The sequence below is a fragment of the Erythrolamprus reginae genome, chromosome 1 (genome assembly GCF_031021105.1).
Source record: "Erythrolamprus reginae isolate rEryReg1 chromosome 1, rEryReg1.hap1, whole genome shotgun sequence".
NCBI lineage: Eukaryota > Metazoa > Chordata > Lepidosauria > Squamata > Dipsadidae > Erythrolamprus > Erythrolamprus reginae.
Window position 1 is genome coordinate 342,190,666 of NC_091950.1, and position 16,050 is coordinate 342,206,715.

The 16,050-nt window shown below is 39.8% G+C and overlaps 2 protein-coding genes across 6 annotated transcripts in view; one reads left to right on the top strand and one right to left on the bottom strand.

Annotated features, from left to right (window-relative positions):
* Positions 1–952: 952 nt before the first annotated feature.
* TFB2M (transcription factor B2, mitochondrial) lies at positions 953–13,399 on the bottom strand. Its single transcript, XM_070734060.1, has 8 exons — positions 12,469–13,399; positions 10,517–10,605; positions 10,135–10,285; positions 8,869–9,017; positions 6,849–6,938; positions 6,300–6,347; positions 4,841–4,983; positions 953–3,285 (listed from the first exon to the last, which is right to left on the bottom strand). Exons 1-8 carry the CDS (start codon positions 12,782–12,784, stop codon positions 3,099–3,101), a joined length of 1,173 nt encoding a protein of 390 aa, XP_070590161.1. The 5' UTR covers positions 12,785–13,399; the 3' UTR covers positions 953–3,098.
* Positions 12,549–16,050, top strand: part of CNST (consortin, connexin sorting protein) — a 45,439-nt gene continuing 41,937 nt past the window's right edge. The window contains exon 1 of one of the 5 annotated variants that reach the window (XM_070734054.1): positions 12,549–13,141. The gene's annotated coding sequence lies outside the window, so the exon portion shown is untranslated. The remainder of the gene's footprint in view (positions 13,142–16,050) is intronic. The other 4 variants (XM_070734055.1, XM_070734057.1, XM_070734058.1 and 1 more) reach the window with 4 other exon arrangements.

Here is a 16,050-nt window from a genome sequence, read left to right on the forward strand (position 1 = left end):
TTTCCCTACTTGATGTGCTTAGTCATATGAAGAAGTGCTTCATCAATAAGGAATAACAAGTAAAAAGGTATTTTATTAAAAATGAAAACATTATCAAATTATGAAAGTCTCAAAAAGGAGATCTCAGCTGCAAAATGTTCTCTTCAAACATGAAAGTTAGTAGTATTAAAATAACAACTAATTCAGAATAAGCAAGAAGAAATGAAACATCGGAACTAAATGTATGTAAGAGTTTAGATTATAAGCAATAGCAAAATCCAATTACTTTTTTGTTTAGTTAATATTTGCCTTATTTGCATCTGTCCTGAAAAAAAATAATCCAAATTTTAATTATTTTTAATTGCTTAAATTTTATGGAAACAGAAGAGCTGAAGAAATTGGAGGCATCACAATAGGTTTTAGTGTCATCCAAAATGACTCAAAATAATTACCGGTATTTACTTTAATTTAAATCAGAGCTAAAGAAACCTACGAATCTTAAGGTCTGCATGTCTCCCCAAGCCATGCATTTTTTTGGCCCTCAAACTCAATTCTGATACTTCCTGGAAATAACCACATTGGTTTTCTCTCTAACATACAAATAAATTCACCCAATTAGAATTAAAGAAAAAAAGAATTGTCTTCCAGAGGCAGGAAAATATAAAAATCCCATCCATTATATACTTTTATTTTCACCTATTTCAGCCCTTACTTTCTCAAAAATACAGACTTTAGCTAGCAAATGTGGCCATCCCTAAATAAAATATTAATGAATTTCATTGATAAAACCTGAGATACTATGGTCCTATCCTTAAGTAACTAAACTAGAATTACAGCAGCAGTTTAATATACTAAACCAAAAAGGATCTCAAAGCTAGAACATTGTTCTCAACTAAATTTTCTTAAAGTTTATTCAAAAAGTTTATATTCTGGTATGGGGAAACACTGATCATGACAAATGAACATAATTGTCTTTTTTGATACAATGACAATTTAATCAACTAGAAATGGACAGTGGACAGTTTAACTTGTATTCAACAAAGTCTCCAATAAAATACTAGAAGAAAGCATGGCAAAAGATGAACCAGACTATTATATGATTGGATGACTATTGAGTTAAACAAACATACCCGGCAAATCGCATTTAGTTGGAAAGAAGAGCTGAGTGCTTAGACAAGGGCTCCATTCTAGGCTTTGTACCCCTGAACCAGCGATGGGCTACGAGACGGAATGCTAAATTGTGCTCGCCACTACCGCTTGTATGTTCTTGCGGGACCAGCACGATTTGCTGTTGCACCTGTGGAGGTAGCAAAATTGCACCCGTGTTTCAGCGAGGTTTTACCTGCGGCTCCGTGCGCAATTTTGCTACCTTCACAGGTGCAGCAGCAAAATCCCGCTGGTCCCGCAAGAATTTACAAGCCACAGCGGCAAGCACAATTTAGCGGTCCAGCTCGTAGCCCACTGCTGCCTTGAACTTATAACTTGGATGAAGAGGTAGAACAGAGGTCTTCAAAGTTGGCAACTTTAAGACTTGTGGATTTCAACTCCCAGAATTCTCCAGCCAGAATAGCTGGTTGGAGAATTCTGGGAGTTAAAGTACACCAGTCTTAAAAGTTGCCAAGTTTGGGGACCCCTGGGTTAGAAAATAAAATCAATCTGTTGATGATACAAAGGCAAAGGGGAAAATAAAGGACAATCCTTCCTTCCCAATATAAAAGTAAAATTATATTTCTTGGTATTTTAGGTTGTCTCTGATATTTGCATCTGACCTTGTGCGAAATCCATTCTTAGTTTTGCACCATATTTAAACCAATTGAGCTTCAGACAAAACTTATTTGTTTGAATCTACTAAATTTTCCCGTTAATTGTCCTCAAACTACACCTATTTGTTCAGCAAACATTCAAAGTTACAACAGTGCTGAACATGTCTTGATGACCAGTCCTTAAGAATTCTAGCCATCCCAGCAATAACGATTGCAATCTGGGCGCTTCTGGCTCACACTTATGATTAGTTGCAGCGCCTTATGATCATGTGTCATTTTTTGTGGCCTTCCTCTCTGGCTTCCCCGGAAAGTCAACATGTAAGCTGGCTAAGAAGCTTGGATGTCACTGGGATAGGTCTTCCTGCCCCACCCTCCCTCCCCCAGCCTTTCTTTGCCCTCCCTTTATGACCCTATTGACCACATCATTTAGCACAAGAATTTCCAAACCCAACTGCTGTCACAAAGGACTGCTTGTATTAGGCTTAGCAGCATAATACCTTGCAGTATACAAATGAGATTATATTGCTAAATTAGCTTGCTCTATAGGTAATTCATTCTACTCTGTCACACAATATGTTTGCTTACATAATGCAAGGGTCAGCCAATATGCATTCCAAGCAATTTAGATGTACCATACTTGTTAGAATAGGCAGGGACCTAAAATTCAACTCTAAAGGAAAAACATGATCTAATTTTAATTGCTGTAATTTACAACTTGAAGGACCAATTATTTTGAAAACACATTTAAATTATGTTTTGTAATATTTAAAAGAATTTCTTATGGAATGACGTGTTTCATATGCTGAATTACAATTTTTATCTTCATGTACATTTTCCATCTTACCTTGCCCTGTGTCCAATTATATAACCATATTTAAATGTTACATATGAAGCATCCTAATCCTATAAACTAGTAAAAAACAACTCATTTTAAATTAATTGCTAATTTTATGTAGGATAAGATATAGTATACTATATCTTATATAGTCATTTTACAAAGTGGGATATAGTAAAGGCAGGATAAATATTAAACAAGTTGTATTTAAGATTAAACCAAAAATGCCCCCCCCTCCATATTTTTCATTCACTGTTACTCTGGTAAAATACTGATTTAGAAGATACATGTTTTATACAGAGCTGATTGTGTATATATTAATTGTTTTTATAATCTTTGCAGTTTCCAAGATACAATAACTTCTGAATTGATCATTTAGGATCCATTATATCTTCCTTGTTTGCATAATTTAGATTTTCTAGAACAGCCATCCTCATATATGTAAAATTCCAAAGTATGTGTCCTCTGTATTGTATTTCAGTTTAGGAAAAAAATCCATTATAAATTAAATCGTCTTCATTTTAAAGAATTGCACTGTCATCTGCCAAAAAATCAATGTCACAGAACAAACTCCGATCAATTCGATTAGACTGTTCCATAAGTTCAAAGAGAGATTTGTATGCCTCTGGGTATAAACCACCAGTTGTAACATCTTCTGGAATCTCCAATTCTCTCAGCAAGTTCTTTGCATTCTCATAAGTCCATAAACTGAAATTAAAAATCATTTAAAAATTAGATATACTGTAATTTGCTTGTTAACAATCAAGTGGGCTCATTATGTTCTTAAAATCTTACCTCCCAATATGATACCTGAAAGTATCAGTATGCTTGCAAACATCTACCTTAGCAATTGCCTAACTGGCTCACCTGATTTTACTTACCGTAGTTTATTTTAATTTCTAAAAAAATTAAATGGGAAGTGAACTTGAGGTTAAACCAAACATCAGTTTCATGTATCCTACTTACTGGCAAGAATATTTTTTTGAAGTCCATCATAGATCCAGATACAATTTTTGAGAATAAAAATTTCACCCAATGCTTGTTCCCTCCCACTCCCAGCCCCCCAGAGCAGATGAGCACATTTCCAAAAGTTAGGGGTATGGTGGGGGAACATTAAACAATTTTACTTTATCACCAGGATACTGTTAGGCAGACAAGTAATCCCGAGTTATGATCATAATGGAACCTGTAATTCCAAAAGCGGCCAGCTTTCTAGCAATTTAGAAGGGAACGAAAACCCAATCTCTTGAGCTCTAGGAAAGGTAGTGATGGGGGGTGGGAACATGTAGAACCCAATGGACTAGCAAAGCAGGCTAGTGCCTATGGCGACCTAACAGAACAGGATGGGAGGGAAACAAATGGAAAGTGTTTCAGCATCTCTGGTTGGATGTAAGGGTGAATGCCCCTGGATATAACTTTGGAAATGGGTTGTAAATTGGAGGTGCAATGTCATAATTTTGAATCATCACTAAGTGATGTCATAAATTGAGGACTACCTGTACTCTAAAATTTTCAAATTTCTATAAGGGATTTGGATTATTATTAGTGTATTGTTTTCTGTTTGTCTGGTGCTAATCCCTCCTTAATCTAGATAGCATACTAAAAAGCAGAGAAGCAACAAGTGTGTATAGTCAAGGCTATGGTTTTCCCAGTTGCAATGTACGATGTACGGTTGTCAAAACTGAACCATAAAAAAGCTGAGCACCAAAGAATTGAGGCCTTTGAACTATGGTGCTGGAGAAAACTTCGGCAAGTCCCTTGGATTGCAAGGCGATCAAACCAGTAAGTCCTGGAGGAGGATCAACCCTGATTGCTCTTTAGAAGGCCAGATCCTGAAGATGAAATTCAAATACTTTGGCAACCTAATGAGAAGGAAGAACTCACTGGAAAAGAGCTTAATGCTGGGAAAGATAAAGGGCAAAAGAAAAAGGGGACAACAGAAAATGAGGTGGCTGGATGGAGACACTGTAGCAGTCAGTGTGAATTTAAATGGACTCCGGGGGATAGTAGAGAACAAGAAGGCCTGGAGGAATGTTATCCATGGGATCGCAATGCGTCAGACATGATTTTGCGACTAACAACAACAATCCCTCCTTATCTGGGTGTTGGCTGCTGGAGAAGATTATCATTACATAGTTATAATATATACATGCACATATGTAATGGTAACTACATACCATTGTACTTATTTCTGACACATGACGCATTGTATTACAAATTAGTCTGTGCTGTTTTTCAATTGAAGAAATTTAATATCACTTACTTCAATTTTTTATGTAGCTTAGTTGATGCTTTACCAAAACACTGCTTTACTATCATAATAAATGTTTTTGAATTAGTAGTTGTCAAGAAGTCTGTAAATAAATCTTTACGTGGTGTGAGTTGCACTAAATATAAGAATTCGTCCTGCAGAAGGTAGAAGAATAAAAAACATCTCAATTTAAAAATTAACTCAAATACATTTAGTCATTTTTTAAATTAACTTGTAGATTAGATTAAACTTTTCTGAAAACTTCATTATGAATTGATTAAAAATAATGCCTATGCACATATACATTATTATTATTATTATTATTATTATTATTATTATTTACAGAAACATGTAAAATAATAGCTCTTTATTTTAAATTATGTTCATTGGCCTTCATACGCATTCAATTCTTCCCAAAAAGAAGAATTGCTATTGCTTCATAACGTATGAGCATAATGTATGTATGTACAGGTAGTCTCCGGGTTACGTCGTTCTCGACGTACGACCCGGGGACAGCTTCGAAGCCACCGCTGCCGCCTCCATTAGGACGAAGGGATCTCCACGGGGGGCGGGGGCTTCGGAGAACCCGTGGAGAACGCCTCACCCGAACAGAGGTGGCAGCGGTTTCAAGGGACCAACAGCCGGTCCTCGGCGCTGCATTGCTGCAGCCTCCGAGGCTGCCGCTGCTGCCTCCGTTCATGCGAGGGGATCTCCACGGTAGGCAGCCTCGGAGGCTACAGCAATGCAGCACGGAGAAGTTTGTTCCAAGGATCTACTACTCTTTCAGGAAAATAATATTTTCTCATGTTGCTTTTGATCTTTCCCCCAACTAACTTCAGATTGCATCCCCTTGTTCTTGTGTTCAAGATTTTTTTGCCTCTTCTCAAGAACCATTTTCTACTTACAAACCCAACCCTCCAAAACTGTAACCCGAAAAGAAAGGGAGAAGCCTCTGTGAGGCCTCTCTAGGGATCTCCTGGGAGGAAACAGGGCCGAGAGAAGCCTCCATGTGGCCTCCCTAGGAATCTCCTGGGAGGAAACAGGGCCTCCACCCATCCTGTGGTTTCCCCAATCACACACCTTATTTGCTTTTGCACTGATTCCTATGGGAAAAATTGCTTCTTCTTACAAACTTCTACTTAAGAACCTGGTCACAGAACGAATTAAATTCATAAGTAAAGGTACCACTGTATTTGGCTTTTTACATATAACTCCTTAAATCAAATTGGACAGTTACTTTTCAAGTCTCTCAATTACATGAGTCCATAGGGACAGAAATAACTGCATCTTGAACATCCCCAATCAAATTAATCTGTGGAGTCCATGGTGCACTCTGAGCTTCATTGTTTTCTTGCATGTTTCATCATCCAAACATCATCAGGTAACATCAGTGCTAGCTCTGATATACAAGTAATCACCCAGACATTCACTGCATTTATTTTAGGACTGAAAAATATTAAAAGGTCACCACCTTATTTAACCCTTTTTTTCTTGAAGTTAAAAATGAAGAGCAAGGCACCTAGAAGAGAAGAAACAATGAAAGTTAACGTACCTTTAAAATACTAGGGCCAAGTATATGAAAGAAAGAATGAAGAAGCACTAAAATCAATTATATATTGAGCATTCTGAATGTTGGTGTCCTAAAAAGAGATTTTGACAATAAGTTTATACACACAATTGATGTCCATTTTTTAATTGTCTTGCTTTCCATAGATTTCAGCAGTAAATTTGCAAGATACAGCAATCCCCCATCATAAATAAAACATAATGTGATTAGAATACACAAGAACCCACTTACATTTCTTTGTATGTAAGACTTATTGTGAGCCGTCCCGAGTCCTCGGAAAGGGGCGGCATAGAAATCAAATAAATTAATAGTTAAGCATTTTGTTATTAACGAAAACAGTTTCAGAATGCATAACAACATTGTTACTGTTATTATTATTATCATTCAATTAGTAATAAATGTGTAAGACAAGCAGGTTTCTATTATTAATCGCTAGATAAACCAAATGCTCACCTTGTGTAGAAGATGAATATCACAAGCTGTTTGCCAAAGTACACTTAATGCCTGGTAACATTTTTTATCTGGAGGTTTTGCAACAAAAACCTGGCAAAGGCAGAAGCAGTAATTTTACATTACATTTCTGATTTTGTTATGAAGGCCCTGAATGAACACCTGAAAGCCTCAGTGAGACAAGAAATGCTAAAGAAGTGAATCAAGGTATACCAGACAGCTTGTTGGAGATTATGTCAGATGTACCTTATCTCAGAATATCTCTAAGATAACTCATAAAAATTTACATATTTCATGTTTAATCACCTGCTCAATTATCATTTAAATTGATAGCAGTGAATAATGCGTACCGATGACAAATGTTCCCTCTAATTTTTTTTCGGTGTGGGCGGAAAAGTATAGTGTTTGAGCGGCAGTCCCTTTGGGACTCGGCGGCATAGAAGTATAACTGAATGAATGAATGAACGAACGAACGAACGAACGAACGAATAAATAAATAAGAAAAAAATTCTCTTCATTTTTATTAAAAGAAGTTAATAATAAAACAAAACCAAAATCTATTACTATTATTACTATCTTCTCCTCTTTTTCCATCCCTATCTCCTCCCCCCTTTTGTGTGTGTGTATGTGAACTCTTGAACCATTTCCAATAACAGGTGAGAGTTATTGGAAATGGTTCAAGAGTTCACACACACACACACACACACACACACACACACACACACACACGAGGCTGGTTTTTTTTTTCTCTGTTATTATTTGGGTGCTTTTTACCATATGCTTTAAATCAAGAGTCATTTCCCTCTTTCTCTCCCCCTCTTGCTCTCTCTCTCTTTTTCTCACTTTCTCTCTCCCTCTCTTTCTATCTCGCTCTGTCTGTTGCTCTCTCTCTCTTTCTCACTCTTTCTCTCTTGTTTTCTTTCTCTCTTGTTCTCTCTTGCTATCTCTCTCTCCCCCCCATTTCTCTCTCTCTCTCTTTCTCACTTACTTTCTCTCTCCCTCTCTCTTTCCATCTTGCTCTGTCTGTTGCTCTCTCTCTCTCAGCGAGGGGGCTGCGAGAGCGCTTACTCCGAGCGCTTCAGGAACGCATGCCCTGCCTCTACTCAGCGAAGGGGCTGCGAGAGGGGTGGGGCGGGCATTCCCGAAGCACACAGAGAAAACCCTCTCGCAGCCCCCTGGCTGGGAGCGCAGATGAGCTGCCACCGCCGCGGGAGAAGTCGCGCCCCAAGGCGGGAAGCGGAGAAAGCCGGAAGGGGTGGATCGGGCGGGGGGGCAGCGGCGAGAGGCCAGGGGCGCGAGGGGGCTGGAGGCACCGTGGGGAGGCGGGGGTGGCCGCGGCTCCCTTTCCTTCCACCCATGTCTACTGCCAGCGCCTCCCAGCCCCCACCCACCCCCCGCGGGCTGGCAGGGGGATGGAGAGCACGCACAGTGCCTCCGCACTTTTGTCGCTCCCCGCCCCCAACTCCAACACCTGGCTCCTTGCGCACCCTTGGAAAAGGGTGCCTGGGGGTTATTTTGGGGTGCGCGTATGTGCGCGCGCACAGCTTACAGGAAACAGTGCCGATGACTAGTCCTCATAACTCCCCATGGTCATGTGATTGGGATTTGGATGCGTGCAAGTATCTTGCAATTATGACATCATAGAATCCTGCACATGATCACAATTTGTGTCCTTCACTGCCAGCTTCCCACAAGCAAAGTCAATGGGAAAGATGGCATGAGGGTGCAAAGTAATTGGACTTACATGCCGCCCCTCTCTGAGGACTAGTAGATAAGGCACCACTAGAAACCAGGAGACTGTGTGTTCTAGTCCTGCTTTATGAATGAAAGCCATCTGGATGACTTTGAGCCAGTCACTCTCTCTCAGCCCAATGCATCTCAATCCACCAATGGATTGGTGTGTGGAAACTAGGATGGAGTATTATGTATGGTCACTTCCCTGAGTTATTTATAAAAATAAAAAAGTGTAGTATAAATAAATAAAATTTAAAAGTTGACATATTAGCAATTTTTTTATACAAACCTTGTACATTCTTTCACTGACAAACAAGTTCAATTCTATTCTTCCATAATTGAATATAGAGCTGCATTCGTATAAAAAATTAGTAAAATTCCAAATAAAGATTCGTTCATCTTTTGGAGGGACAATTCCAACCACTTTTAGGGGAACATCTGTTTTTAAAGTGAATCAAGATGTTTGAAAATTAAAGCAAACAGCCATGAGTTAATAATCTAGTATTAAATTTAAAAATATAAGCATATAAGCATAGCTTCAGCAATATAACTACAGTGGTACCACTATTTACGAACTTAATTCGTTCCATGACCAGGTTTTTAAGTAGAAAAGTTTGTAAGAAGAAGCAATTTTTCCCATAGGAATCAATGTAAAAGCAAATAACAGGGAGGGTAGATGCCCTTTTCCTCCCAGGAGATTCCTAGAGAGGCTCCACGGAGGCTTCTCCCTGCCTTTTCCAGCCCTGTTTCCTCCCAGAAAATTCCTAGAGAGGCTCCACGGAGGCTTCTCTCTGTCTTTTCTGGTTACAGTTTCCAGGGCTTGGGTTTGTAAGTGGAAAATGGTTCTTGAGAAGAAGCAAAAAAATCCTGAACATCCGGTTCTTATCTAGAAAAGTTTGTAAGTAAAGGCGTTCTTAGGTAGAGGTACCACTGTATTTGCTTCAGGACTTTCATCTTGCAAATTAGGGGGGGGGGGTGTTTCATGAAAGCCCACCTTTTAATCAAAAGCCCTATTAGAGACTGAGTTGGCAAACAGAAAAGGCATAACTTTCACTGTTTATTTTATATTTATAGACAGCCTTCAAATTTTGTTAGCTTTAAAAAAAGTTATGTAATATTTTTTTAGCATGGATTTTTAAAAGTAAAGTCTTTTTTTTAGGAAAGGCATTAAAAAAGACAATACATGATCTTTTCACTTCTATTACATACTGATTTCTTTTAGTGTTGTATTGTACAGTATGCATGTAAAGTCAATAGCTTTCTTTTTTTTAAAAGTTTTTATTGAATTATTTACATTAAAAACAACATTAAAAATGAGACAAACAAAACAAACAAAATCTAATATTTAATTAAAGTCAATAGCTTTCTGCTTCAGAATTTTTTAAAAGTATAATTTAAAGATAATTTAACAAATGTCACTTTACTCTGCATGATATAATTTTTATATATGTGTGATCCAATAAAACAATTCTGTCTGAATAGGAGCTACCTCTAATTAATTAGATCAAGAAAAAGTATATAAATTTACAATATACATACATGTATGATAATTTACCTGATGTCCAAGGAACTTCGAAGATTTTCAGGTTGTTAAAAAGGGTTTCAGAACATAATTCACCCTTCAACAATGCATATGGATTACTATCCATTTTTATGAAGTTGGAATGCACCACTTCCAATCGGCTTTCAAATTCTTTCTTTAGAGACTAAATACAAGCATACAACTAGAGATTAATCAAAACACCTGAAATAGCCTTTTTCTAGACTATTTATGTTAATGTCGATTATTTTCTGCTTAAATTGTTGGCATCTCTTACTTTCACTCAAGCTGACCCAGGACCAATGGATGTCATAATCCAGAAATATCAGAAGGTTTTTCCAGCCTTGCTTTAAGATGAAACTGCAGGAATTTATACTGGGAATAAGATAATACCTACCTCTAAATTAGGAAAAAAGCCTTTATTACTCTCCAGAACTATGACATGGGCTCCAGTATTAAGCAGCTTTCGAGTCAACACTCCAGGACCTAAAAATAGCCATTGTTTAATACTCTATTCTAGAATTGATCTTAAACACTCTATTTTTATCTAAAATCAAAACATCAATCAAATATTTTAACTGAAAATTGAAAATATGCACATTTATCTATAACGATACATTAGGTATTGTCTAATCCGAAAAGGAGAGACGAAACAAATATTTTTCAGCTGCCAATAATTGTTATCTACCTGGTTTGAAAAAATCAACCATGATCAAGAATGAGATAACACTGTGCCATTTGCCATTTTATTCCAAGTGTTGATTCCCCATTCAATCTAGAGAAATCGCTTTTGTGCCTGTGTTATCTTAATACCAGTATGTGTTCATGAAATCCCAAAATTGTCTTCTTTTAAAAGACAGTAAGACAATGACTGAAATTCTGTGAAGTAGACAAATCTCACTAACTCTCAATTCTTTTACATGAAAGTTAGCAAGATATACCACTTATTTTCCCGAAAATAAGAGGCTTATATTTTTTTGAACCCCAAAATATGGCCTTGGCTTTATTATCAGGGGATGCCTTATTATTTTGGGGGTGCAGTAGGTGGGGGGCATGGGACTGAATGTCCCATGGCCATCGCCTCCCCCTTCCTGTTCTTGGTGCCAGCCGAGTGGTTGGCCCACCATTGCTGCCTTGTGGAGTAGGACTCTGCAAGGCTTGTTATGCCATTGCATGCACAAACTGCCATGAACTTAATCATACCGGCACAACTGGGTCCTCCTGCCATTCGTGCATGCAACAGTATAACAAGACTTGCAGAGTCCTGCTCCACGAGGCAATGGCAGTGGCGTGATGATGAGTCTCACAGAGACTCATTTCTGGCAAGTGGGATGTGTTGGGCTGCGACAGAGGTGTCCTACCTGACACTTGTAGATCCATCGTGTTCCTCAGCATTGTGTCCAGAGAAGCCCATTATAAAGGAAAACATCACGAGTTCAATCAAACTTCTCGAACTCGACTGGACCAACACCAGCAGATGACATGCTTCCCTAAATCAACACAGACTGTGGAAACTTTTGCATCTCTTTTGGAAACCAGGAATCAAGAGTGTGGAGGGAGAATGGAGAAGCACACACGGCAAGATGCTTGAGATCCAGTGTAAAGTTTCCACAATCTGTGTTAAATTTTCCAGCAGGACTTGGCATCTGCCCACAGTGCCCAAAGCACCAAAACCTGCTTCAATGACTGTGGGATTACTGTGCTTGATTGGCCAGCAAATTCGCCTGACCTGAACCCCATAGAGAATCTATGGGGTGTTGCCAAGAGAAAGATGAGAGACATAAGACCAAAAAATGCAGAAGAGCTGAAGGCCACTACAATAGCATCATGGTCTTCCATAATACCTCAGCAGTGCCACAGGCTGATAGCTTCCATGCCACGCTGCATTGAGGTAGTAATTACTGTAAATGGGGGCCAAACGAAGTACTGAGTGCATGCTTATACTTTTCAGAGGTCGGATATTGTTCTTTGTACAATCCTTGTTTTATTGATAGCATGTAATACTGTATTCTAATTTTCCGAGATGGGGGATTGGGGGTTTGCATGAGTGTACCCCATAATCATCACAATTACAACAAATCACTGCTTGAACTATCTTGCCTTGCATGTAATGAGTCTCTCTAATATATTACAATTCACCTTTTAAGTTACATTACTGAAATAAATTAACGTTTGGACAATATTCTAATTTTTCGAGTTTCACCTGTATGTCTTTGGTTTCTCTAACAGATATTTGCAGCAAAACTGGCGAATTCCTCCTTGCAGCTTAATGTCAACTTTTATCATTACATCACCTTCGAGATCACATCCTTAAACCCTTAAAAAAAGGTCCCCTTAAGTAACTCTCACCTGCCTCAAATTCCAAAATAAAGGTTTTGGACTTCTCAAAATCTCGCTTCCTCGTCAGCTGGGAAGCCACTTTCTGCGCTAAAAGGGGGCAGGCCAGAAACCTTCGATCCGAGGGCGAATCCTGCTCCGCGTCTGTGACCAGTTGGGCGATTTCAGCTTTCAGAAGAGGGGGTGTTTTCAGGTTGTGGAGCCCGAGTCTTTCGCTCTGACCCTTCAGGCCCCGCGCCGAGAACCGCAGCCCAGAGCTTAAAGCCGAGGCAGCTGAGATCAACCGCCGTCCCGCGAAGATAGGGAAAACCAATGCAACGCGAGTCATCTTCGCGCTGAATTTGTTTTTTTTGTTTTACAAGGCAAACCGCCAGCTATCACATGGCGGGCGATCTTGCAGAACTCGACAGCGAGCGCGGTTTGCAGCCGGACCGATTTTAGCGACGGAGATTCCGTTTCCTCCCGAGCTGTTGCCGGGGGTTGACATTCTAGCCTTTCCGTTTTCCATTGGCACGGTCCTCTCTAGGCATTGGGTACTCTGTGGCGTACACCTTTGGCTTTTGCCTCTGTGCTCCGGAGTCCTCCGGCGGGTGTCTGTGGTTTCTTGGCGTCTCTCCGGCTTCCCGATCTTAATTTGGAGCGAGGGTCCGACGGAGACTCTGGAGAAGGTGGCCGCAGGGCTGAGGTGAGAGACGAAAAGCGACGAGGCTACTGTGCCGAGTTTACCGCAGCTCCGGGCGGGCGGGCGAGCTGGTTGGGTGGGTGGGCAATGGGCATGTAGCTGCGTGTTGTATTTGAAGTCTGGTTAAAGTAATGCTGGTCCCGGTCGTAAAGGGGGACCCAGACACCGGGTCGGATAGTTCAAGCATGTCACGGGGATGTCACGGGAATCCCCTTCGCCCGCTTCGGCACCGGGGGAGCTGGTTACCAGCGCGGCAGGACTAGGAAGAACCGCCGGATGTTTGCAATAAGAAGAAAACATTACGGTTGTGAACGTGTCGGATTCCGGTTTTCTTAACCTCCTGCCTTTGTCGGTCTGGTGTTCATTGTGGGTCAAAGGCATTCGGTAGACCTGGGAAGGCAATTTGCCACCTTCTCGCGTATCAACATCGGTTCCCTGTTTGGGTTGGCAGGAGAGAGAGAGAATCTGTTGGGGGTTTTATTTCTCTCTATCTCTCCAAGTCTGGCCAGTGAGTGTGTAGGATGTTGTAGCCTGTATTTGAATGTTTGATTTTTAAATGTTTAGCTTTTAAAAAAAACATTTTAAATTAATTATTTCTATTAATTGGATTTTTTTAATTGAAGTGTTTTATATACAGTATTGTATTTTTATTGAAATGTTGTGAATCCACGGAGAGGGGCGACATATAAATCCAATCAACCAACCAATCAATCAATCAATCAATAATCAAGCAAGCAAGCAAGCAATCATAATTAAGGGAGAATCCACTTTGAAGCCCGGAAAAGGCAACTGTCATCTTTATTATATTTGTGACTCATTCTTTCTCCAGAGGTCATAAAGATTGCTGGTTGTGCACGTTGTTATCCTCAGTACAGTATGTTCCCTTGTGGGGAGGGCTGCATTAGATAATCTTAGTGGGTTTTTTAAACCCTACAGATCCATCAGTCTATGATAACCTGTTAGTGTACAAATTTGAATTATTTATTTATTTATTGATTGATTGGTTGATTGTTTGGTTGGTTGATATGTCACCCAATTCCCTAAGGACCCTGGGTGGCTTACAACAATATGAACGATATTGATTGATTGGATTTATATGCCGCTCCTCAGGGCGGCTTACAACATATGAAAGAAACAATAAAATACAGCAGGCTAAATCCAGTTAATTAAAACTAAATAAACTACTCTCAAATCCTAATTATATTAAAAATCAATCATACCAATTCAAACAACAATCATATATAACATTCATCAGCTAGAGGGCTAAGATCTAATCACCCGAAGTCTGACGGCATAAGTGAGTCTTAAGAGTAGACTCTTACCAGAGGCAAGGATGGTGGGGGCACTGCAAATCTCAGGGGAGAGCTGATTCCAGAGGGCCGGAGCCCCCACAGGGAAGGCTCTTCCCCAGGCCCCTCCAAGCGACATTGTATAGTTGACGGGACCTAGAGAAGGCCGATTCTGTGGGACCCAACTGGTCGCTGGGACTCATACAGTAGAAGGCGGTCCCGCAAGTAATCTGGTCCGATGCTATGTAAGGCTTTATAGGACATTATCAACACTTTGAACTGTGTCCGAAAACCAATCGGCAGCCATTGCAGTCCACAGAGTGTTGGAGAAACATGGGCAAGCCTAAGAAGGCCTATGAATGCTGGTGCGGCTGCATTTTGGACTACAGTAGTCCCTCGCTATACTGCGCTTCACCTACTGCGGCTTCACTTCATCGCGGGTTTTCAAGAAATATTAATGAGAAAAATTATTCACGGATCTTCGCTGGTTCGCGGGTTTCTGAGGAAGTCGATCGGCAGATTTAAACAGCCCGCCGAACTCGATCGGCAGGTTTTTCAAAAAAAATATATCTAAAATTGTAAATACTGTATTTAAATACTGTATCTAAAATAAATACTGTGTGGTAAGGGTTTATAAACACTTAAAACAATGAAAACTTACCAAACAATTACAATATAAATACTTAAATAAGTACTATCAGTCGATAAATTCCCCATCGCGGATTTCACCTATCGCGGCCGGGTCTGGAACGTAACACCAGCGATAGGTGAGGGACTACTGTATTTGCAGTTTGCAAACATTCTTGGACTCCCTGTCCAAATATCTAAAAAACAGTTTAAACCCCATTGAGCCCATTGAAAAGAAACCATACAAATCTCTTATGGCCAGATTTAGATAATACCTCATTTAATCAATGGCCCCAGGTCTGCTGGAAAAGCCAGGTCTTTGAGGTTTTCCAGAGGCCAGTAGGGTGGGGGCAGTACAGATGTCCGGAGGTAGCTGGTTCCAGAGAGCCAGAGCTGCCACAGAGAAGGCACTTCCTCATGGCCCGCCAGCCAACATTGTTTTGTTGACGGGATCCAGAGAAGGCCAGCCCTGTGGACCTTTATCAGCCACTGGGAGCTATGCAGCAGAAGATGGTCCCGAAGATAGTCTGGCCCTATTAATAGTTGCTTATTCTGATTATAGATCTGCGGCTTCTATAACCAATTTTCAAAAGGCATACAGAAAATTCATGTGGTTTTTTTTAAATGAAAGTAAGATATATGAAGGAAATAATGGCTTGAGGTTTGAAGGAGATAAACATACACCCAAACACACACACACACATACAGAGAGAGAGAGAGAGAGAGAGATGACATTGTTCAAATGCACTTTATTGTACTTCTGCAGGAATCAATATTTGAAAAGATGAATAACATAGGGGACAGTACAGAGGTTATAATTTAGTCCAGAATTATACATTTATTTTCTAGCTTTTGGCAAATGAAGTACTGTATTAGTAGAGTTCACCAAAGAATGTTAAGCTAAAAGGGTGTTTGCTATTTTGTAGAATAGAATTCTTTATTGGACACACAAGGAAATTGTCTTTGTTGTATATGCTCTCAGTGTACATAAGGAGA